Raw genomic sequence first — 24054 nt, 5'->3', positions numbered from 1 at the left:
GGCTTACTAGTGGGAAGGTCCGTTGTTCGAACCCAACCTTCATCTCGACTCCTGTCGTCTGTGCTTAGGCAACCTTGCAGTATCCCATCCCTCATGCTAACTTTGGGTGGCACGGAATCTAGATACCGAAGGGGTGTTACAGATGGACGATTATTATATTTTCATCATTAATCCCTTATTAAACTCAAAAGGTCTAATCGACGTTGCAGCCCTCACTATCCGTGATGTACATCGGGTGGGCGTCTCTTTACTAAACTATTTTCCCTTTCTGTCGACGTATCTTATGTTTTTCGAACACGCACACAGTCGGCTCCCTGGTCTGCATCTCAAGTACTCGGGTATTTCACTCTTCGCAGGTTCTGATGCAAGGGATGTTAGAATCTGTGATCCGGTAGGCGCGCCTGTGCTGCCTTTGGACTGAAGGCTTCTTACCAGACTGGATTCCACTAAAGGGTTGTTGTTGCGCTTTATGATTGTCTGATTCAGTTAAGGTCATTGCAAATCGATGCAGTAAACTTGTCAGGTGAGCGTTTGCCTCGACATACTTCAGTTCTGAAGATGAAAAATGTCCTATTGAGACCTGTCAGCTGTTTCGATTTGCGAGAATATTGGATATAGTCATCCTAGCAGGTGATGCGAATGTCCAAGTTGGACGACCGTGCTCGGATAATCCTTATCTTGGTGTTGGGTTCGGAAAAAAATATTCGACATGCGGATAATGGAGAGCGACTTTCTCAGTTGTTTGCTGAACGTGTGTTTCCGAACAGTACGAGCTTTCATGGCAAGTGCGCTGTTTAGAGGTCAGCTGCTCCCAATAACCGAATATCACGTCAATCGGACGGCGGACCACGGACTAAATGAAGGCATGCCCTGATTGGTCAGAACGTCAGCCAGTTTAGACCTAGCATCTATAGCTCGAAGCTTCTGGTGCGACCTTGTGGAACATTCTGTGATGGTCCTACAAATACGATTGTAATACCTCCATTTGTCTCCATAAAGAGCTGTCTGAAGCTACCGTGCCTTTGATATACCATAGTGGGTAGAGCAGCAAGCCAAGGACCGATGCAAAGACACACTGACTTACTTGGCGGCTACCAACCAAGTATGAGTTGGATCAGTTGATAGTCGTCTATCGATGGAGAGACTGTTAAAGATTCCCGCTCCTTCTAGGGTGCGCAAACTGACTCTCTCAGGGTTACGAGTGTCGAAGCAGAGCTATCCCCTTAATCATTAGCTTAATCACATCGAATTGATTTGCCTAGAATTCTACTAAAATGTACATTCATGCTGACCAAGGTTGGTTGTGGGATGACTAAGCGAGCATGAAGAAGCCTACACTGTCAGCTTCTAGAATCGTCATACAAGACCAAATAAACATTGTTTGTCACCGGGATCAGTTGTATCACTAATGCCAGTAACTGGTGACCACTTTGGCACAAGCGGACCCCTGAAACACTGGATAAATGAGTCTGAAAGTGACTGGGGACGCCGGTGGGTTTCAAAGGTTCAGGAGATGGAGAAGGATTTTGCTTAATGAAAAAAGACGTAGCTTGTTTCATTTGATTTGACCAGCTTTTAGAAGACTAACACTGACAAAGTGTTTTTCGAAATGGATGGAAGAGCAGTTCATTCTCCGAATACTCATCTCGAATGATGGGTTGAATGCTTCAAAGAACAATCTTTGGAAGAACCCGGTGTACATGAGTGGGACGTCGATACCATCTTACTATTAGCGACAAACGCCCAGCGCGAGATATCAGTCCTCCGACGCTACAGGGCACCCCATCCAATTGATCTGCATCCTGCACTTTTCAAAGACGGTGGTGAAGCTCTGGCCAGCAGTATGATGACCCTACTACAGAAGATTAAAGACGAAAACAATCACGGCGGAGTGAAGCGTTTCCACGGTGACTCCAATCTTCAAAGTTCGCTGATTGTCCTGGCCATCCACTGGACAGCTAGTGTGTGGTTCTTAGAATTTACCTTTTCTTGGAGAAAAACGGCATTAGTGCTTCCATAACTATGGGTAAATTACCTTCCTACGCTCACTGGGGCGAGATGGCTCAGTGGTTTTGAGCGCGAATTTACTCACCGGGAGGTTCGTGGTTCGAACCCGACCTCTGCCCACTACCAAGTTCGGGCAACCTGGTATCCCAGCCCTCGTGTTTCCTTTTGGTGACATGGCAGGTAGGCACCGAAAGGGTGTTACATTTGAACGAGATTGATTATGGCCTCCAAATGAGTGGCATATGGTGGCCAAGATAGCTGTTATCCAAGATAGTTGCTCCATTCTTATCCTTGGTGGTTTCGCTCAGAGGCTGTTTCTGGGGTCCAGTAGCAAGGATCAATTGAAACAACCTTCCGGCATTCGCGGTTTTCTGGGTCTCTTCCATCTCTTTGGCTCTTTATGTCCAGCGGACTTCATAGCCGGCTTACACGCTTACCTTCACCTTACGTCTGATAATTCATCGGTGGCGATTTCGTTCCAGTATGAGTTCACTTTTTATGGTGGAACAGTTGGAGTAGAATTAAGAACACTATTCTGGCGAATTCGTCTAACATCCGGATCCATGCAGTTTGTCCGCACCTTACGCGATCTTGTGAAAACGAAGGGACGAGCGAATGGTTGGAATCTGCAAAAGTGTTCCATTAGTAGCAGTCAGTTATTTTTTCACACCATCGGTAACTGGTGGCGATTTGTCAATTCGAGTTCGTACCTGGCACCCATTTGGAGGACACCGTGTGACCAGACGACTTCTGGCCACCCTTGAAAGTTAGTTTTTCATAAAACACCCAATCCAATCCATGTGAACCACGTAATTGGGTTTCAGATGCGCTAAGCCCGTCCACTTGTGCATTCATACTCCGGTAAGCACAAAGATATCTGTGCTTTTAGCTCGCCGCAACAGGGCATTCAGGGTGTCATGAAACTCGTTTTTGATGGTGTCAAACCTCCAGTCAGTTGGGACTAAAGCAGACACGACAGACATCGATCAGCTTCCGGTTTGTGGGAATCCTTCACAGGCATTGACGACGTACCGCACAGAGGCGACTATAGGCGGCTATCCAATCAAACAAGGATCCTTCCGCCTGGTGACTTAGAAGGATACCAACCCGTACACATCCTGCCGCAAAATCCTTCGGATCTCCAGAGCTCTGCAACCGGAAGCGAGTATAGAGTAATAGGATGCTCAGCTCAACCATTGTGCTTGCATCGTACATTCTTGCTTCTGATACCCAGCACACATCAATGCCAGGCAAGTCCAGTATAAGCGCAAGAGCAGCTCATTGTCCTGCTTGCTTCAGGGTGCGGACGCTGAAGGCAGCCAGACAGACTGGGCATCGAGCTTTGAAAATCTACTTCGAGATGTCTGAGGATGTCGGTGCCGATGACACACAGATGTTGCTTGGAAAACAGACGCACTTCATCATTGTACATGGACTGGGATACTGCCAGGGCCCCCATATCCGGACAGGACGACAATGGTCCTCAACCAAGGCCTTTGGCTCAAAAATCTGACCACAAGGCAGCGGTATTTAGCGGAAAATTTAGGTACTTTTCAATTTTTACAGAACCAGTCACCATACATGCTCCGACTCCTAACCTGGGGGAACCGGAGTTTATTTTCGCCAGAATTCTAACTTTTAAGTAACCTGGTAAGAGAGACTGAGTGTTGCCTGGAAACCCCGCAGTATAGCTCATTGGGTTGCGGAGTTAGGCAAACCGTCATACTACGTTAAGGTCCAGACCCTTCTTGATGGTCATCTTTCAAAGTATGTTTTGTTTCTGACGCTTCCTGTTATCCAGTCTCTCCTGATGGAGACGTTCAGCTAGGTTTTCCTTTGATTTTGACTCCTGTGTATGAAAAGCGAGAGAACACATTCGCGCTCAGGATGCGCTTTTTTGATAGACGGATTATTGAGGTTTCACTTTTGGCATCGCTTCATTCTGATTCTCGCCGCTGTTTTCTTTCTGTTGGAAACCAGCCTGAAGAGCAATAGATATCTGTGGCGGACTGATAAAGCTCTATCAAATTCCCAAGTACGTACAAGGCGAGACCAATATTTGATAAACATAATGAGACGGAGATCGCGTTTGTTAATGGGATTGATGTGGAAACTGGTATGGTAGGATCAGCTCTTCATAATTGCCTATACCTCTTCGCATTCGCTAGTGTATCGTTCTTATTTCATAACTTCCAGCTTCTATTAGCAGTTAGCTGAGCTACTGTTAGGTTTGGTGCCGCAGCAGAGATTATCTTCGCTCGACTAGCAATTTTATTGAACCATGTTCATTATAAGTCTTTCTCGCTGTACTTATACATCCCCAATAAACCGAACGATTGTTTTTGATCGGGCGACCGTTCGTCACAACGTGCTAAGGCACTGGTCGTTGATGTACATTTCCTTAAACAGCAGTCGCCTATTGTTGATATCTCGTTTTTGTTTGCAGGCCTTCGATGGAATGAGGTCTAGAATTGAGGACGTAACCAAGCCAATTCGTTGTTCATGTTTTGCCACATCTATATGGGATGATACACTGTTCAATGCCTGGTCAAAGATTCTCTATGAACTTACGCCCAATGTAAAGGTTTTAGAGAGCGGCTTGACACAACTATGTGAACTACTCGAAGCTGACGAGGTGGTCTTATTCGAGCGCGCCACTTTTTTGCAGCTAGCTTGTCATTCCCGTCGACCACATCCAGATGAGCATCGCTTCGACAAGATCAGTAACATCATTAAGCAGTTTAAACTGTCATGTAGCAAGATTGGAGCGAATTTCACCAAGATCGAATTGCGTAATCAACACTTCACCGCGTTCATCGACGTCTTCACTTCGAGCACGTACATCATGGTTGTCTGCTCAGATCCTTCACTTGGCAAGTTGATCGTTCCTCTTTTTCCTTTGCTGTTCCTAGCTGCTTAATTTTCCATTGTATGGGGCATGCACTTCAGAGGCAATGTAGCCCTCTCTTGAGGACCTGTGTGCAAACTGAATATTTTATGACCGGTGTAGGATTGCTGAGATTCAGCAAACCAGATGTTCCCCCGAAAGGTGCTCAAAAATCACTGGTTCCTACGGTTTTCTTCGTAAGTGGAAATCCTACTGACCGTACCTGAAAGCCGTTTGTTGGTGAAACAACTCATTACCTAAATGAAGTATTTCTGGTCCGCACATCTGAAGATGTTCGCTTTGGATTAATGTTAGCGCAGACATGGCGTGTGGGGAACACACAAATGAGATCAGTGAAGTATTTTCATCTTATCCTTTGGTCGGGTCTCACTTCTGGTATGGATCCGTCTATCTGCGTTCTTATCTACTGACCAAGATTCGATATAATACACCGTCATCAGTAACTTGGCATTTCTTTGTACAGATCCTACAATAACTCTCATAAAAGCTGGCTCATACCACTATCCACATTATTCCCTAGAAAAAGATAATCTCACCAATTCTGACTACGAGATTTCCACGAATCATATCACCGAAATCTATATTCATCCAGAAGTAGTTTTTCAGCACCTCAGTATAAAGAACTTTAAATAAATGTGGAATGTGTATGACTTTATTGTGAAAGGGAGAGTATTTGGAATTATGGCGCTCTCATAATCTGTTAACAATCACTCGGAATAGAGAACCACACTCTTTGTAAAAATTAATTTATACGACGCCTTCGTACAGACGTCACGCTACGTAACTGAAATGCGTTCACATAACCTGTCACATGTATCAAAATGCTTATAAAACGGTAAATTTACCAGGGTACCTAGCTAAAAAATAGCTAGGGGTTCAAGGCTCAAGAAACAGCGTAGCATTGTAGCCAGAAGGTGAGGTTCCAAATGATAAGTTGCAAAATAAGATGCCATGAGCTTGATAGGTGTCTCATCCTCAGAGGGCAAAATGAGATTCTTCAGATCAGGTTATGACTCAAGTTGACGGCTAGATTGTTTGTGGAATAGCGTTTTGGCGGAAGGAGACTGGATTGCGTGCTACAGATCATCGTGACGTTCGCTTGTCGTTGGTGAACAAACCAATACCGTTTTGAAAGAGATTAGGATCCGAAGGAATAACCAAAGTTAGCATTATCGGTGTGCATGATGGCTATTAAGGGATTCTTTATCTACTGATAGAAAAATGATTTAGAGAGAATCGTTACATGAATAACTAGGAATGTGATTGTTTTGTTCGTTTGCAAGCTCCAGCTTTTCGGATGGCGAAGTGATCACCTGCAACATACCCTAAGCCTCTATCGACAGCGCCGTCTGAAGAAGTTACAGTACATCAAGACTTCCACATGTTTTAATTTAGTGCAAACGTAACGGTCATACTGTTCATCTTTTTCTGTCAAGTGCTGCATACAAGGGACACTAGAGCATCTAATGTCAAGCAGAATTTTCTATATGCGAATTGCAATTTGTACTCATACCTGTGATCAGTCTTCGAAGCAATCTCCTAAAAACACCTGTGATACAAAGGTTCAAGCGATCGATTTGTTATTAAGTAAACCTTTCTTTGGGAGTACTTTCGTGCATACTGATATCCAGCAGTTAATCTCCCTGAAACTGAACAGCTCATCCAGTGGGATTAAAAGTTCTTCAGTATATTCCTTCAGTACAATCCAAGGTGGATAGTCAAGATTGTTTATCTTAGTAGGCCTCGTTCTTCGTTTTAGTTTACGCACCTCAGCGGAATTAACGAAAGTGGTCTGAATCGGTAGCTAGAATGAGGTAACTTCTTCACATGGATATTAGAGCTCTCAAATAAGATTTTCCAATTCAGCGTTACGCATTGGTCAATTGAACCATGGTTGCTTTATTGTATTCTCCCTGAATATAAAGACGCTTGAAATGGTTGACTTACGGTTTCCTCGAATAGAGTGAGCCTTCTACCTTCCCTTTTGCCGTTTGAAAGCCTTTTAGATGGAGACGAAAATTGACTAACTCGGGCGTAGATGGCTTCAGTCGGGAAGCATATAACAGAACTAAACTTGGGATGGTCTGTTAGATGTCCACAGTAGGAGAGTGACTAGCATGGGGTAAATTGGAAGGGTGAGTAGAACTGGGTAGGTCTGTTATGCTGAAAAGTTTTCTGAATGTGCAGCTTCTCGTATGTATGATGAGACCCGATGGATTCACTTACAGTTGACTCAGATGCAAAACGAATATGCGGTGGTAAGAGGTGTTAACCAGAGACCCAATTCTTTCCAGAAACCGTGAAGTTCTGGATGGGTGTGTGGTGGAAATGGATAAAACTGTCGTATGCATCCCATTAAATACCCGAAGTAAACCTACTACTCACCCAGGTAATCCTGTCCGCTGTCTACTCGTGACTATTCGAATTGAAATAGAAAGGCGGAAACTGGTGTCGAACGCTATAATTAGGCCGACGGTCTGTTCGGCTCTAGTGGGCGTTGTGAGGGCATCAGCTAAACTGCTTGTCTCCGTCGGATGTGTGCTTCCAGCGTCTCAAAAAAGCGTCTTACGTGGTACTCGAACGTCGAACGGATGACCAATGGACTATATTCTCCATAGCACTAGGTTTCCTCCGTTACGTCTTGCGGATCATACACATGGCCTGAGACCCGGAATAATGTTGGATCAAGTCGTGCACTAGTTCCAGGGATTTTATGTTGCATTTAAATATCCCATACTCCGTCGAGCACGATAAATATCAAACTCCTATTCAGCGCTCAGCGATCGAGACATTTACAACGCACTTTTTCAGATTGTTTGCAGCTCGTCTGGCCGTATCAAAGTTTCCTACCCATTTGCTCATGTATTGACTACATCTTCACTGCACCATACACTGAAACACTTTTGAGTTCCAACAAGCTGTCATAACCTTTTTGGCCGAATTCCCACCGTCTTATGATATATTACGCTGTTTGATGAAATGCTGCCGAGGTTCGTCACTCTGAGGAAGATGGCTCAGTAGTTAGCGCGAATTTACTGACCGGAAGGTCCGTGTTTTGAACCCGACTCTACTTTTCCTATCTAGTCTTGGGTTAGACCAAAAGCTGCGTCGACCACATCTCGAAGGTCCGTGTTTTGAACCCGACTCTACTCTTCCTATCTAGTCTTGGGTTAAACCAAAAGCTGCGTCGACCACATCTTCACACTCCGTCAAGTGTTAGAGCAAAGTCACATGTACAGACGACCCCCAATCTTGGTATTCCCTGACTCCCAGGGTGCGTTCGATCCTCTCGATCAATCAGTGCTGTCAACCACACTTGCTCAACAGGGTGTGCCTCAGAAGTTTGTGAAGATACTCTGATCCCCCTATTCACATACTTCTGGACGTGTGAAAGTGTATGGTGAGTTTTCCATAAAGGAAACTATTCACAAGGTTGCTGAAAACTCTTCGACAGCCCACGACCGGTTTCGCCCTTCTTGGGGCTCATCAGGTAGGTGCAGTCCTCAAGTTTCCGTCAACCATATGATCTACTTGAACCCAAATTGCACTGTTTTCGAGAAATACACTCATTTGCAAATCAATTTAGTTTTCACGGGAGACTCAATCGAATCTTTCGTTTATGATGTCCTCCAGCTGAATGTGCTGCTCCGAAAGATTCCTTGCAAAAGGTGGTGTCCAACAAAGATGTCCACTCTCTCCGTTTTAGTTCAGTTTCTGCGTTGATGAAGTAATGAGCCAAACACTAGGTCTTCAAAACCATGGTGTTCAGACTGTTGCTGGTGAGAACCTTGTTGAGCTGGAGTACGCAGACGGAATCGCTCCCATATATGAAGACGAATGTGCAATTGAATCGACTGACCACTGTCATATATTTTGGCACGCGCCTAGCACCTTCAAAGTGCAAATTCATGCTTCAGAACTTGCAGTATCTAGGCATACCCTTTGCAGTTCAACGAAAATCACTGGAGGCTGTACAGAATTCTATACACCTCGGTAGTTGTACCGACTGTGACGACGATGTGTCTGATGAGGTCAGTCCAGAAACGAATCTGCCAATTTACGTCACTTATGGTGTCAAAAAAGCATATCGCTGGGTCTCAAGGGTCGTGTGTAGTGATCTGGATTTTGACCGCTGATGCCTCAGAAGTGTTGCTCGTGTCGGATGGCTTCAACGAATTTGTAGCGATTTAATTAGAAAACGGGCATTTCGTTGCGCAGCAAGTACTTCAGTCGCAGAAAACATCCAGCTCGATCAACTGTGGTGTCTCGACCATGTGCTACGCATGCCGAAACACCGTCCACCGAGACGGTTATTTTCTTTGCCTCCTTCAGAATGGCGCAAACCGTGAGGTGGACAACATATGACTTTTCTGAAGGGTGGAAAGAGATTACGAAGGGTTTGGATGCTGTTGGTTCATTAATCTTTCCAGGACGAGGTCCCCGTGACCCATCCTGCGCTTGGCTGGAGAAATTGCGAGAAATGGTGGCTGATCGGTATCAGAGGCGTTCAGGCTGTCAGTTTCTTTCCAGACTGTTCGACTGAGCGCTTAGAGATGTAGGCACCTGCGAACGCCTGTAAAACCCAGCATTAGGTCCTCTCTTTCATCCACTCTTCTTCTCATTCTTAGGCTTGAAATATGGTTAAATGATAGTCGTTGGCTTGTTCGCTGAGCTGGGCAATATGATTGCAAACCTTTCGTCACCAGTCGAGGTGACATCAGTTCGTTATTGGGGAGCATAGTGGTGCGTAGCGGTGGGGTAGTGGTTGTGCGTAGTTAGATGAGTAGTTAAATGAACTTTATATTTGTACGGCAGCGGTACATCAGCGTCAACATTGATATTACTGCCTCTGATCATAATATTGTTTTGGGATATGGATAACTCGGGTGTATTCATTCGTAGCTGATCAGGTGGCTATTCTGTTCGCTGAATTTGGCAATCGACTTGCCGACGCTCACCTGTCGAAGGGACATCATCAGTGCACTGTTGTGCGCTCGTATGGTTTGCAAAGAACATTTTAAAGCTATAACCCATCCCACGTGGAGTCTGAAAGGTCCCTTCGTAATCTGTGTTGTTTTGTGGTGCGTTTGGCTGCTCCACTACACACAACTCCTGTTGTCCAATATCTCCTGTTCTGGTTCGTTCCGTCCTTATTCGTACATCTCGGTAAAGTTCAGTCATACTCAAAAAATCAGTCTTTTTATGATATGGAAACAATGACAGCCACAATCTGTGCGGGGATCGCCACCTGCCAAATATGGTTGGCTACCATTCGGGACGGACCATTTATTCGCATGAGTCAGCCACAGCAAAGCAAATATCGTGCAAACGACCCGGATAACACTGGACATATGAGCTTGTACTAAACTACCGGCCTTTCACGCACGCGTTAGTCAATTACTGTGATAGAACGCTGGTGCTGCCGGTGTACTGTTGTCGATAATAATTATTGATCAGAAGGCTTTGGTTGTCACATATGCACCCTGACTTTTTTTAATTGGAAACAGCAAAACTGACTGCTGTGGATGTATCAGGACCCACTGTAGGCTTCCGCCACATCCACTTATACTGCATAAGGTTGTTCCCTTGTAACTCAAGATGACTTGTTCGTCAAGGTACGAATTTGTTTATTTAGAGTTCCGTGGTTTGAACCCAACTGCGGCATCTCGATTGTTCTTATTTAGGCCGGGGCAACCGGGCAATATCTCAACCCTCTGGAGGCACGAAAAGATCTCACAGATTGGCGACTGCTCCCTCTGTTTTTTATCTTAATTTCTCATCGGTATGCTCATGGGACAGGCATCACTGGGCTTTGTTTCCTGCGCCACCCAGATGTCTCCAGGTCGTTCACCCGTTACCCCGTGTAGACTTAACCAAATCACCCAGATACTTCACTTGCGTGGTCTTGCATGGACGCCATGACTATGGAATTTAGTGTCCTATCACGAAACCAATTGGAACCAAGCGTAGACGTAATGCTAGTCAACTGAGCACCAGTATTATCCACCGTCTATACTGGTAATCAGCTGGACGGTCAAATAATGGGGTCTTGGATCTCAAGCGACCTTTGACAGAAACGCACATGCACGCTACAACTCCATCTCACTCGCTGTTCCACTGACCAATGAATAAAGTAACAAACATAAGCTTAATCCATGTGTGATAACTTTTTGAAATGCACACTAGATGTAGATTTTGTTGGTAAATCTCAGTTTGACTGATCCATACTAGCAGTTTCTGGTGGCTTGCCTGTTAACCGTTAAATTTCCTTCTAATAATTCATACTCTTCATTTTCTCCTGCATTCCCCAACTATATTGCTTGTGTCTCCAGCGTCTTCCGCCACACTGCTCAACATTCGCAATGCCCGGAAGCATTTTGAACGTCTAGAAAAGTTGGAGCAACCCCATTCAGCTATTGCCCATCGTAGTTGACTTTTTTTCCACCCACTTCTGCTATCCAGATTATTTTCTAGTAGGTCTGTGATTCGCTTGTAAATATCTTCTAACTTGATTATGGGTCACTGTATTGTGATACGACTGCTTCACTAAACTGCTCTTCAGCTTTTCACCGTTTCTCTGATGACTACTTGTTGGTCTGTGTATATGTGAAGTATTCTTAGGGGAGAAATCAGTTTGAAGTTGTGCTTCCAATCGTAATGTGTGGTAAACCGTGGGTGTGGACACATTGCGTGAGGGTTCATATGATAGTGACAGCAACGTACAAGCAAGCACAGCCGTAAAGCAGTGATTTTCAATGTATATCACACTTTTTGAGTATTCCAAGAGAGGTTACTTTCATCCGAAATTTTTACTGTTGGAAACACCTTATTTCAAATAATACATCGCCTACGCATGAATGGTAGGTGTTTTACAAATGCAGCGTGGAAGGGGATTAAAAGCGTCGCAATTTTTTTATATTTGGGTCGTCGTTGGGGGGCTTGCGATATCCAACTGGTTGTCGGTACCGCACCTGGCCCATTCAAACTGCAAAAGCATAGAAATGCACTCGTTCGCGAATAAAACTGGTTTCAATCGCAGACTGAATGTGCTGCACAAATGTCGTCTCGTTTTCCAATTCGCACGCTATTCTGGGTATCGAAGTATGTTGTCTTGACGTGTCTTGCTACTTATAAGATTGGAGTTCGGCACCGTACCGGCTGTGCACGAATACGGCGGGACATATTGAATTCCTCTTCGAGTTTCGCCTCTTTGGCTCTGGATCTCTCGTACGGGCTACTCCTACCGGATTTACAATGGTAGCCATACGATAATTCTGGTCGATGAGGGGTTGAATTTGCCTGAAGGAGAATTGCCTCATCTTGCGCTCCAAGATTATCGAGGGTAGACATTACTTCTTTTTAGAACCCCTTTATTAATCCAGTAATCTGTATATAGCAGTCCACTCAAACAGCAACTTTGCCGTTTACAAAAATCCGCAAGATACTTTCAACATGCAAGACTACCAGCATGTGACGATTAATGTCTTGTGAGGATCATTTCCCTCATTGACTTTTTCAAGCATGCAAGACATGCACACTAAACCACGGGTGACCACACTTTTTACAACTGTTCAGGCAAAACTGCTGAGGGTTGATATGGTAAACTTTTCCATGGATGTTGATCCACGGGACGGAATCAAGTACGCAGGTTCACCAGTGTTGTTTGGCTAGGACTTAAGTGGACCAACGCTATGGCCNGCTCCAAGATTATCGAGGGTAGACATTACTTCTTTTTAGAACCCCTTTATTAATCCAGTAATCTGTATATAGCAGTCCACTCAAACAGCAACTTTGCCGTTTACAAAAATCCGCAAGATACTTTCAACATGCAAGACTACCAGCATGTGACGATTAATGTCTTGTGAGGATCATTTCCCTCATTGACTTTTTCAAGCATGCAAGACATGCACACTAAACCACGGGTGACCACACTTTTTACAACTGTTCAGGCAAAACTGCTGAGGGTTGATATGGTAAACTTTTCCATGGATGTTGATCCACGGGACGGAATCAAGTACGCAGGTTCACCAGTGTTGTTTGGCTAGGACTTAAGTGGACCAATCGCTATGGCCTGATCACAATTCCTGCTGAGGTTGCGAAAGGTCTGGGGCCTCATTTGGCTTTCAGTGGGAGACCGATCAACTTGGTGGTTCGAATATGACAGCATCTTTTTATTTAAGTGATTGCTTTCATCGCGGATCCTGTAACACGCCTTCGGGTCACCACTTGGCTGGGTTTATAAATATCATCTGGCTCACTCTTCTGGCACCTGTAACCCGTTTGTTTGAAAGAGGTTGTTCACATCTCGAACTGCCCGTCGGATAGCTCTGTGACCTGTGTCCGCTCCTGAATTTGCTTCAGTAGCTCAACAATGCGGTCCTTACTTTGTGTTCGTAATGAGTGGAAAGCGGGTATTTGGTTGTCAGTTGAGTTTGATCCTCTCAATCTACCTCAGTCAATGAATTGTGCCTCCATTGGTCATCCCCACTGACGCTTTCGTGCGACATCCAGGCAGCCACTGACGTCCAATAAGTCGGTTCGTCCTTTCCGGCGCGACCAGGTCCGTTTTCACCACTTTTAAACAGTTCTGGAATTCTCATCTGAACTGGCACGAGGGACCACCAAAACCATCCGTCGTTTCGTTCACTTTTTTATCGTGATTAGTTTGATTATATCCGAATAACCAAATGAAATGAGTTGGGGGGGCGTTTTCTTTCTAAACGCATTTTCCTGTCAAGAATTGAAACATTGGTTTTGATAGCACATACAAGGAAACATTGGTGCTACCGAAAGCTATGGCAATCATCGAGCGAAACAAATTAAGTTGGTTTTGACGGGAAACAACGGAATCTCAGTTGTATCTATCGCTTGTAGCAATCTTTAACTGACCGTACCGCCCAAGGGTTGTTTGATTTCTCAGTTGGGATGATATTCAGTATATCGAAATTATCCTTTGACTGCTAATAAGGTTGATGACAGTTTCTGGTGCAGATAGGATCATCTTGTCAAAGTGACCTTGTTGTAGTCCCGGTTGTCAGGTAGCTCTTCTTCAGGATCAGTTTAGTTTTTTCGGGTATCTTGCTGCGTTCCTGAGACTGTGCTTACTTAGTGGGTGGGAATAGTCTCTCAACTTGCACAGCTTTCATCTTTGAAAATATATTGCCTATCAAGTTACTAAACTGGACGTACCAAGGCCATTGTTAGTTTGGGCTTTGTTTCAGACCGCTGAAACACAGAATACTGTACAGCATTGAATTTTCTAACAAGGAACGACCACAACTGAAATATTCTGCTTTCGCTACAGTGATAGTCTGTTTAGTCACGTCATGGTCATCACGACGCCGTTGGATAAGAACATGTGCTCGCGTGACCGCAGCAATATGTGTGGTCCGCATATTTCTCGCTTACGCATCTACATTGCAATAACGTGGACAGGCAGCCAAAGTTCACCTTACGGGAAATTAGTCCCGGAATGGTGAATTGGACATAGTTAAACGGTACGCAAACCTGCGTGTGTTTCCTGTTTATTTCCCTAATCGACAATCTAGATTGCATGTGTGGGAATGTACACACGCCCTTTCATGTTGTGGAGTTATTGTACTGAACACTCGGGACCCACGGCTTTCATAAACGGCTCTCAATGCGTCCCCAGAATGTGTGGTCTTTCGTGAAGTGATAAGTTGGACCTGTGTATCCTGTGCCATAGGGTCAGTTTACCGTAGTCTCCATGGCCAGTTCGTGGTTGTATATGAAAGATGGAATCTTGAGGAATACTGTTTATTGCACCCACCTATGAAAACACATCCCTGTCAGATTTTACATGAAGGAAACATTCAAAGGAAAACTTTATAAATAGACACAACTTGAGTATTAGCCCGTAGGCCGAAGGTTTGGTCGGTAAAAGCCTACGGTTCTCTGCGTCAGAATACCCAATAAACACCTCGGACTTTTCGCCATTATTCGGCCTAGCCGTAATCTCATCTAGGAGACGTATGTTTGAGAGGTAATCTATTTCTATGAGTCTCGGGTCGGGTTGCATTGGGAAATGAATTTCAAGTCAGGTAAGTGACGATTTTGTCCCACATTACTTTCTCCAACGGTTTGAGAGTTACACAACTTAGGCTGATGGGACGTTAGTTTCATGCGATCGGCCTACCCCCGCCCTCAGATTTCCCCCTAACCGATGTGTTCATCCAGTCGTCCACCGTGGAAGCATTTCCCATCCAGAAGTTGAAAGGTCCCGCTGGCAGGTGTCGGAGACCATTATATGGCAGTCGGTTGCTTCTTTTACGTTTCCCCGATGTAGTTACCCTGTTCAACTTGTGATATTTTTTCACATAAGAATATTCAATTCGTAGCACGATCAATTGAGATAGCCTGATCCAACTACATCGCAAACCATGAAGTCCCGATCCTCAATTTTTGTTCGACACAAGATGTCTGATGGTGGTCCTGTTGTGGTCCCTAATCAGCTGAACTACATTCACATTGAATTGAATCTGATACGTGCCTTAATAAAGTACCCTCTGGAGAAATATCATCTTGCTATCATACCTCAAGAGTCTCAAGGTCCACAATAACCATAGGCGAACCTTTGGTAGAGTAAGCGTCCGTTGGTAGTTGGTTGACTAAAATTCCCTGGCGAATGAACCTTCCATTTGAGGCGTCCTCACTCGAAAAACTGCTCACTATGTAATGCGCGCTGCTGATGATTCTCAATAAAGATGAAACAGCGGTTCTCGGCTTTTCAGCATATATTGTCTACAACTACAGGGCACAAGCCCTATTAAGGGTGAGTATCTCGCAGATCTTGTACGAGGGTGAAATCCTCAGTGCTGGCACCATTCGGGCTTGGGTAAACACAGATAATAGAGATGATATCCGAAATCTTCCTCGTGATACACTTCAACATCTGGATTTCTGGCGAAAGCCGTGTACACCCAGCTTTCTGTTCACAGTATGGTGTAGCCAGTAAGATGGTCGCACCATGCACGCATCTCATAAGATACGTACGCTCTTGTTCAGCCATGTTTCACTGACAACCATCCCGATCTCCCTGTCTCCAACCTTCTTATTGCGAAGCTATAGTTCCTTAGGGAATTTCCAAATATGATGCTTTGAACCAGTGTTTCCTTTGATACTTCAATTCTCTTCGAACATGTGCAACCATGCAAACAACGGGGCTCTAGCGAATGAATGACCACGGCTAAAAATAAGTAACGCGAATGTATGCTAGATAAAATCAGCTCGTTACTCCCCCTGCACTTATTTATGTTTCAACCTTTCTTCCGCCTGTCGCATGCAGTTTTTCATAGATATTGATTCCCACTCGCCTCTAATCATACAGTTTGCGTACACATCTACATGTACGGTAGTGCGCCTGGCGTATCAGTATCCTCAGGTTGATGATTACACACCGCTGGTCGGTTGTTCATTTAACTTCCAAGTTAGCGTTTGCCGCCGGTTGTGAGAGAGTAAGACTTTACCACCTGTTACTTGCAATAGAAAACCTGTTCTGGCACACCAAGGCCAAGTTATAGTGAACAACTATGCGGATATGTTTCATCATATATTGGTTTAATATTTTCAGATCAGCATTACCCAGCTAGTTCACTATTTTCTTTTTCTTAGAACTCCTGTCATGGAACTAAACCCTGATGGGACTGAAAAAGTTGCTCTTAAGCATTTAGTGCTTCTGACCCTAGTGTTTGTTTTGCTCATTTGAAGACTTAGTTTAGACCAAGGTGCATTACTTCCCGGATATCAATATTCATGTATCCCCCATACAACACCGTGTAAACATTGCCGTCGAACTCCCTGCAACGCAAAACATCATTTGTCTCTACACGACTGTCTCAGCTGATATCTGCCTGTCTGGACTTGAATCGTGACTCCGCTGTCAGGGCAACTGCGTTTCCCGAAGGTAACAATAAGCTTGACGATTATATTCTGCACCCCATGAACACAGTGCTTACCGACTAACATTAGGTCGATGTGGTCCACCCACAAAGCGAGCATCCCTCTGAAAAACATTGGTAAGTACTGCAAGTGAAATCGAATAGTGCTTCACCTTCTCCGTGAACCAAGCAAAATCCGTCGACATCGCAGCATCAGTAGTCTCTGAAGGCTTCCGACCCGGTACAAATGGAACCATACCAGTTGGCATTCGTACATGTTAGTGCACAGCATTAATCGGTTTCGGGTCTCTAATGTATTGCCGACCTCAAGAACAAAAGGCTTTCTGATATTACAGTGAAGCGAATTCAGTCAAGTGCACCGTAGGTAGACCGACTTTGTCCACTCAGGTTGTCTTCTGTTGTATTCTTCCAATACACCCAGTTGGTCAAACCTGCAGAGGTTTCCTGAGAATGCTAACGTGACGCTGTTCAGTACTTACCTCTCAAATGCCACCCGGTTCTCACGAGACCACTCGAAAAACTCTGCGAAGATAGGTTCTGATATTATGGTATGGTTGAGTAAATTTCTCCCGTCTAACAGCATTCTGGCATCGCTGTGGCGTCTGGTACTAAAATGAAGTGAATACCTCAATTTATCTTGTGGTGTTCACTCTTTTCTAAGTAACCTGACACCCCTTGAATCATACCGTGGCCCTAGGGTAGATGGTTTCTCTCTATTAGGCTATGGGGAAATAGTGGTTTCTGTAGAATTTGTCTAATACGCATGGTAGTACATATGGCATCTGATGATATTTCCAAAACAGCTTTCAGCTTGTTTGTACGTCCCCAAGTCTAAGCACTGACGTTCAAACATCTGTCATAGACAAACAACCTTATCATAGTGCAACAGTTCGTTTTCCTCAACAGCCCACCGAGCTATTCTGGGCAATGACCATGTAGCATCTACAGAGTTTCTTTTGCCAGGTTGGTCGACGGATAACGGTCTGACACAGTATGCTGCCTCTCCATGTTGGAGGTTGGGACGGGTGAAGCAACGTGTTTCTGAACGTTAAACTAACGTGATAGTCACATGCCAACCATCGCTGGGTTAATCTTTTCAACCAAAGAGTAGTTGCCCCTCCCCTCCACCGTCGCAGTTTAAACGGCCTAACAGCGTCTCAGCCCCTTCACAACCATAAATCACACAAACAAACGTATCTTCCTATCATCTATGCGGCTTCGTTGCGGCGTGAACCGGTTCACTCTATTCGCTGAAAGAACGGTAAACTTATGACTGTTTACATTTCCCATCTAGATGCACTAGTTTCAACCCCCATTTGTTCTGCATAACGATCACCCTCCTATAGCCTTCCAACTGTAAGCATATCGATCGGATATTCAGGAATATTACCGACTGCACATCGACGCTCACATCTGCCTCTTCATTACCAGTGATCAAACTCCGTCCTTGTGTGTGTAACGCACCTCTTGATCTTTTAAATTTCAAGCGATCCGGTTGACATGCTGCTGCAACGCGCACAACCGACACTTATTCAACATCTGACGCGTCTCTGATACTCAAGTACACGATCGAAGTAGTTACTGAGCTTACGGTACCCTCTCTGTCTAGACAATAGGACCTTGAATAGTCCTAAAACTGCTGCACCGGTGTTGGCATAGCCCCAGTTTCGTATTTGCGATCTTTCTTTGCCCACTTATGTAAGGAGTCGAACCGTGCGAAACTACAAACGCTCTTTATTTACCATTTCCACTGACGCAGCAACCAACTGTATCATCGATTCCGTGGGAGATACTGTGTACAACCACTCTTTTCCATCACAAAGGTCAAATAGCTGGGGATTCCCAGGGGCAAGTAGAGTGTTGGTCCACCTGATTGGGTTTGGTTTTACCCAAGTCATAATGATAATAGCAAAAATGCTTTCCAACTTTGCACTGACCACTAGTAATTACACGGTGGCACTGGAGTTCGACGTAGTGGACGCCGTGCCGCCTAGTACCCCCAACTGGTCAACAACTGGGGAGCTAAACCGACCATGCAGCCATTAACTATCGACGACGAAACTGAATACTACCGACCATTCTGCACCACACATGTTGATTTTTACCATACTCTCGACCGATGCAAGTTTTCGCTTAGTTTTTTCGGCAAATCTAACTTGTGCACTGGTCTTTCAAGCTTACTGCGAACTTCACAGATAAATGTGCCTTCAAAGTGAGCTACATTAAACAAGCCCCTTCCTCGGCCTAATCAACATGACAGCACCATTCGTCCTCACAGCTCTTTGCTCATGAGCCACGCAAACCACCCAACTGGTCCACTGTAACCAACGGACCTGCTAGTCACCTGATACTTGTTCCATGTTTAAATGGCCCTTCTGTAGCATAAAAAATTCGCCAAAAATATTTATTCCAAGTTGGACCATTCAGTAGCATTACTTAACGCTTCTTCTAACTGAAGATGGACGCTGTGTCTCCGGAAGAATCGTGCATACATTCATACGATCATGCACCTCACATTTCAATGCATCCGTATCTGATTATTCTGATGCGGCGACCAGCAAGAACGGATGGTCATCCTTGAGGTCAATATGAAAGCCCAAGCTGGACAAGTAAGCCTGAAAGTTGCACAGATTGGTGGCAGTGATAAGGCAATGGAGAGCGATCAGCGAATTTTGGTCCTGAACGTCGTCTCATGACGAGACTGGCTATACAAGGAACAGGAGTGAACACGTTTTGAACATATTAAACAGTCTCCCAAGCCATTTAATCCGACCAAATGAGCACACGATTTCATCAGGATCATCTGACCTAATTGAAGCCAGGGAAACAATACTAGCAACTAGCCACCACGATGGCACATGTGGGTCCTTCAAGCACAGGATAATCAAAAGCCTCATGAATGACAGAAAAGACTGGTGGACTGTGAAGTCCCTTATTTTTGCCGCAGGCGAGAGCGGCACTCCGTTTTTGTTACTTCAATCAAAAGACGGGTGATAGTGGAACCATTTGCGGTCATGCATTCAAAAGATAGCTGTACTAGACGACGAGCTAAACACCTCAGAGAAAACACTTTCAGAGAATTTGGGCAAACAACGGTGGATTAGTTGTTTACCAAACCTCTGAAACGATTACTACTCAGCCAGTCCCAAACATTTTCCAATTGACTGACTATGAGGGAAACCTCAGTTGGCCTCCCAAAAAACTATAGAAGAACCAAATGAATCCGAATGAAACATGACATCATCCCACAATCCGTAACCAACGTCGAAAACAAGTGCATCGGCACAGTACTCAGATGGACTTAGTACTTAGCTTTGTCGTTGATATCATCTTAATTGAAGCAGTGGACGCCTAGGGAGACGAGTCCCCTCTTTATTCCCCTTAAGAGAATCAGATGAGCATGCTCCAAATTACAATACTCAAGCGACACCCGGCCCGGTAGTCTTGTGACTTGCCGAAGCCTCGCAGGGTATTGTGGTTGGAAAACGGAAATCGACGCCACCTGGCCGGAGGCAAGGTAAATTTCGAGTAGGGTGTCATAACATTTTTTCTTGTCAAAGTAAGGTTTGATGAGAACCAAAAAGAAACGTAAATGAGGCCCTAAAGTGGAAATGAGATGGGGAAGTAGATGTAGGACCAGGCTATCAAAGGCATCCAAGGTGTCCGTCCAGACATTCAACCAAACTACCTGTATAGGTACGGAAAGCATGAAGGCCGCTAGAATCGGCTAACCACTACATTGTTCAGGGTCTCCAGTTAAGAACAAGGGTCATGCGTGCTACATGCTGGCACGTGAAAAGAACCAACGGCGCCCAAACATTTCTCCATACCCTTCATTTCTTTCTGCCGCGTCATATTCTGCGAGCATCTAGATTTCCGACACTTCAAACCGGATACGGGAAACAGCGCTCTTCTCGAAAGAAGGTAACTAGGCACGCGTAGAACACGCTCCAGCTACCTCGGTTTGCAGGGCTGGATGTGGTCCTTGAGTGAAGTACCTTTCCCTCAAAAAGGTCCCAGTCCTTAATCAACTCACTACGAATTTACTTGTTTCAATTTAATTTAATTTACCAGCAATATACCTTGCACCATAGGCACATTGGTTCCAGCCAGTACATTTCCAACCACCGGAAATTGACAGAACATGGGACACAGCCAAACGTCGCAGGTGATGACATGTTCAGTTAGTTCCGGGGCGGGGAACCACGCATTGAAGGCAGTAGCTTTGGTGCACGAGCATCACTGACTGCTCGACTGAGCCAGTTCTATCTAGTGAGTTGGGTCCGCAGGGTCCCATCCAGAGAGGCGGATGTTGTCGACCCGACTGAGTTTACTGGTTAGTGCTTTCATACTTCGTTGCCAGGTTACAGACTGTCCACCCCTCTAGCTTCCACTCATCACAAGGCTGGCCGAAAGAGCTCCTCGAGGCAGTCGGTCTCCCGGCACACGGAGTATATGTTCTATCCAGCATATGAAGGGTGAGCTATTCACCTAACGTAGGAGTTCGTTCTTCCTAGGGCCATATGGCGTACTTCATCATTACTAGTCAGTTGTTCCCAAGAAACCAAGCCAATGCTTCAGACACCGATGATCAAACACCCACAACCTTTGTACGTCCTCTGCGCTCCGAGGTGAGGTTTCTGACCCACGAGGCGATATGGCCCGCACTGTCGCATTGTAAACCCCACCCTTGAGAGACAAACTGACGTCGGGTTGGCACCATGGGCGGTAGAGGTTAGAGAAAACTCCCTTGGCCTTGTAGCCATCACTTCCTTGTTCCCTCAACCAACTTCGCTTAATTTGTCTAGTGCATCCCTGTGCACTAGACCACGCAACTCCTTAGTTCCGCAAACATAAATCACGAGACAAACCCCGTCTCCCTCGCAACCTAGACCAACAGGTTAGTATCCATCGTGTGCGCGTCGGAACGGTTCTAGGAGCTATACACACGCCAAACCTTCCTATATATGGGAAGACACGAAAAGCCATCACATTTACGCGTGCGCAGCGAAGGAGTAAACCGAATATTTCAAGTCCACGGACAATTACGGAACTCGGGGAGCAGCCTTACTGCAGAGAAAACACGTTCCTCTCGTCCGGACTTTCACCCAGGAAGTCTCACAAACGATAAGTCACCTTTTGGATTACTCTTATCTTTCGCATTTTATACACGGCCCAACTCGCCATTGTAAACCACTGTCAACCCCAGTAAGAACCGTGTCTAATGCACACACCTTCAGAGTTATATCATGACTACCATTAACTGTGCACTAATAGCCTTACCGATCCGGGAAGCAACCCCATTTCCAGCCAATTCGCCTGGACTTATATAACCGTTTAGATAGACATTTACCTACCACATCGGTCGCCTCACTTGCAAACGTGAGGTTTGGGTTTGATCCCACTAAATATTGTGATAACACTTTACACCTTTCAGGTGCGAAGCGAATGCCAAACCGTGCGGGAGCAGCCGTTTAGGCAATTTAAAATGGTTTGCATTTTTGAAGGAACTGAACCAAGGAGAGCAATATCGTCTGAATACTCAATGTCTGTGAGGGAACGTCCCGGGAGCATTTCGACCCGACATTCTAGCAGCAGGCAGAGAAATTTACAGCATGACGACAATAACAAAGTTGAAGAGGAAAGGAGAGAGAGAAGTCTTGTCTTACACCACTCGACGTAGTGGATCAAGGCAATAGCTTGCCATATCCTCGTATCCGTCCACAGAAGAATGGAAATGCTGGTCGCCTGGGGCAAATGCCTTCTTGCCTTCACACTCCTATCACAGAGAACAGTACCCACAGGTTCCTCGTGATACTATCACTGACTGTTCGTTGGGTTGCTCCGCATTGGTCTCCGTGACATTGGTGAAGCTTTAGGAACTGAGTTCCAGTCAGTATAGTCGCAGCACAGGAGCCGGTCCCTGAATCTCAAGGGAATGTGAGTACCAGTCTACGGTGCGACCTGTTTTGTTTTATGGCTGTCAAACTTGGCCTGTTCGAGAAATCTTTAGACGTTCAGCAACCTTTGTCTCAGGACCATAGCTCGTGTGGTCGGAGAGTCCGTAACGGGGCGATTAGAAAGCTTTCGGTTGTGCAACGGGAACTTCTATTAAAGAATGTGTCCAACACCAGAGACTTCGTTGATTGGATCACGTGTGCCAAACCCTTGTTTGCCGAAAAGAGTGCTGTTTTCAGCGTCCAATTCAGAGTGGCGGAAACAGAGGTGGCCAAACCTTGACCTATGAGGGGTAAGAAAAGATTACGCAGCAGGATATGACTGCTAATCGATGTCAACGGCGTTCGTGCTGTTAGTTTCGCTCTGGAGATGCAGGCACTTCATAACGATTGCAGTCAGCTAGCACAAAGTTTCTTCACTGTCCACCTTTATTGTTTTCTTCAGGCTTTCAAGTATATCATCATGGTTGTACGGCAGCGAAGCACCAGTGTTGAACACTGATGTCATGCTCTCCATGATGATGACAGCTCTAGGTCACGTACTGGTTTCGGCTGATTCCAGCCACACTTCTGCGACATCGATGATCAAAGACCTGAAGATGTATCAAATACTCCACACGAGTTCCGCAGTCGTGCGACAAGACGGATGCATTGTAACCTGATCCGCGAGTTCTTCGAGGTCCAGTGGTACGCCTTCGGAAGCCACAAGTGTAGCAAATTGGCGAAAGCGACTATGTTAGAACTAACGAAAATTCCGAAATAAGTATAGCGTTCAGCAGGGGCCTGGTAGCATCTTAACGGCTACGGTAAGTGCGCATTTTGCGTCCTAGAATAGCAAAATGTGAATCAGTAACCAAAGGACGCTTGGCCAGAATGAGAACGAGCGAAATCAGAAATCGGCTCACGCTACCTATAGCCAATTACGTGGCATTTCTGTGCTGGTGGATGGCTAGCTTGCGGGGACCACCGTGTGGCCAAGCAGTCCTTGGACAGTATCTGTGGCAGGCGTACTTCTGGATGCAAATGAGCTTCAGCAGCGCTAAGCCTTCCTAGTTGTGCATTCCGGCAACCACAACAATGAGCTCTTGGAACGCTGCAAAGTCGTTAATGCTGTCTATAAGACTGCCAGAGTATCTGTTGGGGCGTAACCTAACACAATAGACAGCTCTTATCAGCGGTTGGCGGAACGTTCTCATGGGCGTTTCTAAACGAACCTCATCAACAGACAACCAATGAAGCATTTCCACTTTGCAAAAATGAAACC

At 45.3% G+C, this 24054-nt stretch overlaps 2 protein-coding genes across 2 annotated transcripts; one reads left to right on the top strand and one right to left on the bottom strand.

The window, feature by feature from the left end:
* Window positions 1-3187: 3187 nt before the first annotated feature.
* On the top strand, window positions 3188-8638 carry T265_08500 (hypothetical protein; the record flags this gene model as incomplete). Its single annotated transcript, XM_009174321.1, has 6 exons — window positions 3188-3369; window positions 3419-3619; window positions 3651-3657; window positions 4454-4845; window positions 8098-8243; window positions 8310-8638. The coding sequence occupies 6 exons, from the start codon at window positions 3188-3190 to the stop codon at window positions 8636-8638; spliced, it is 1257 nt and encodes a 418-aa protein (XP_009172585.1).
* A 3405-nt stretch (window positions 8639-12043) lies between these two features.
* Window positions 12044-12265, bottom strand: T265_08499 (hypothetical protein; the record flags this gene model as incomplete). Its single annotated transcript, XM_009174320.1, has 1 exon — window positions 12044-12265. A coding segment is annotated over one exon (222 nt), but the record flags the coding sequence as incomplete, so codon positions are not given.
* Between the last annotated feature and the right edge of the window lie 11789 nt (window positions 12266-24054).

The sequence above is a fragment of the Opisthorchis viverrini genome (genome assembly GCF_000715545.1).
Source record: "Opisthorchis viverrini unplaced genomic scaffold opera_v5_222, whole genome shotgun sequence".
Taxonomy (NCBI): Eukaryota; Metazoa; Platyhelminthes; class Trematoda; order Opisthorchiida; family Opisthorchiidae; genus Opisthorchis; species Opisthorchis viverrini.
The sequence above is the reverse complement of the archived record's forward strand: the minus strand, read 5'-3'. Positions and strand labels throughout refer to the sequence as shown.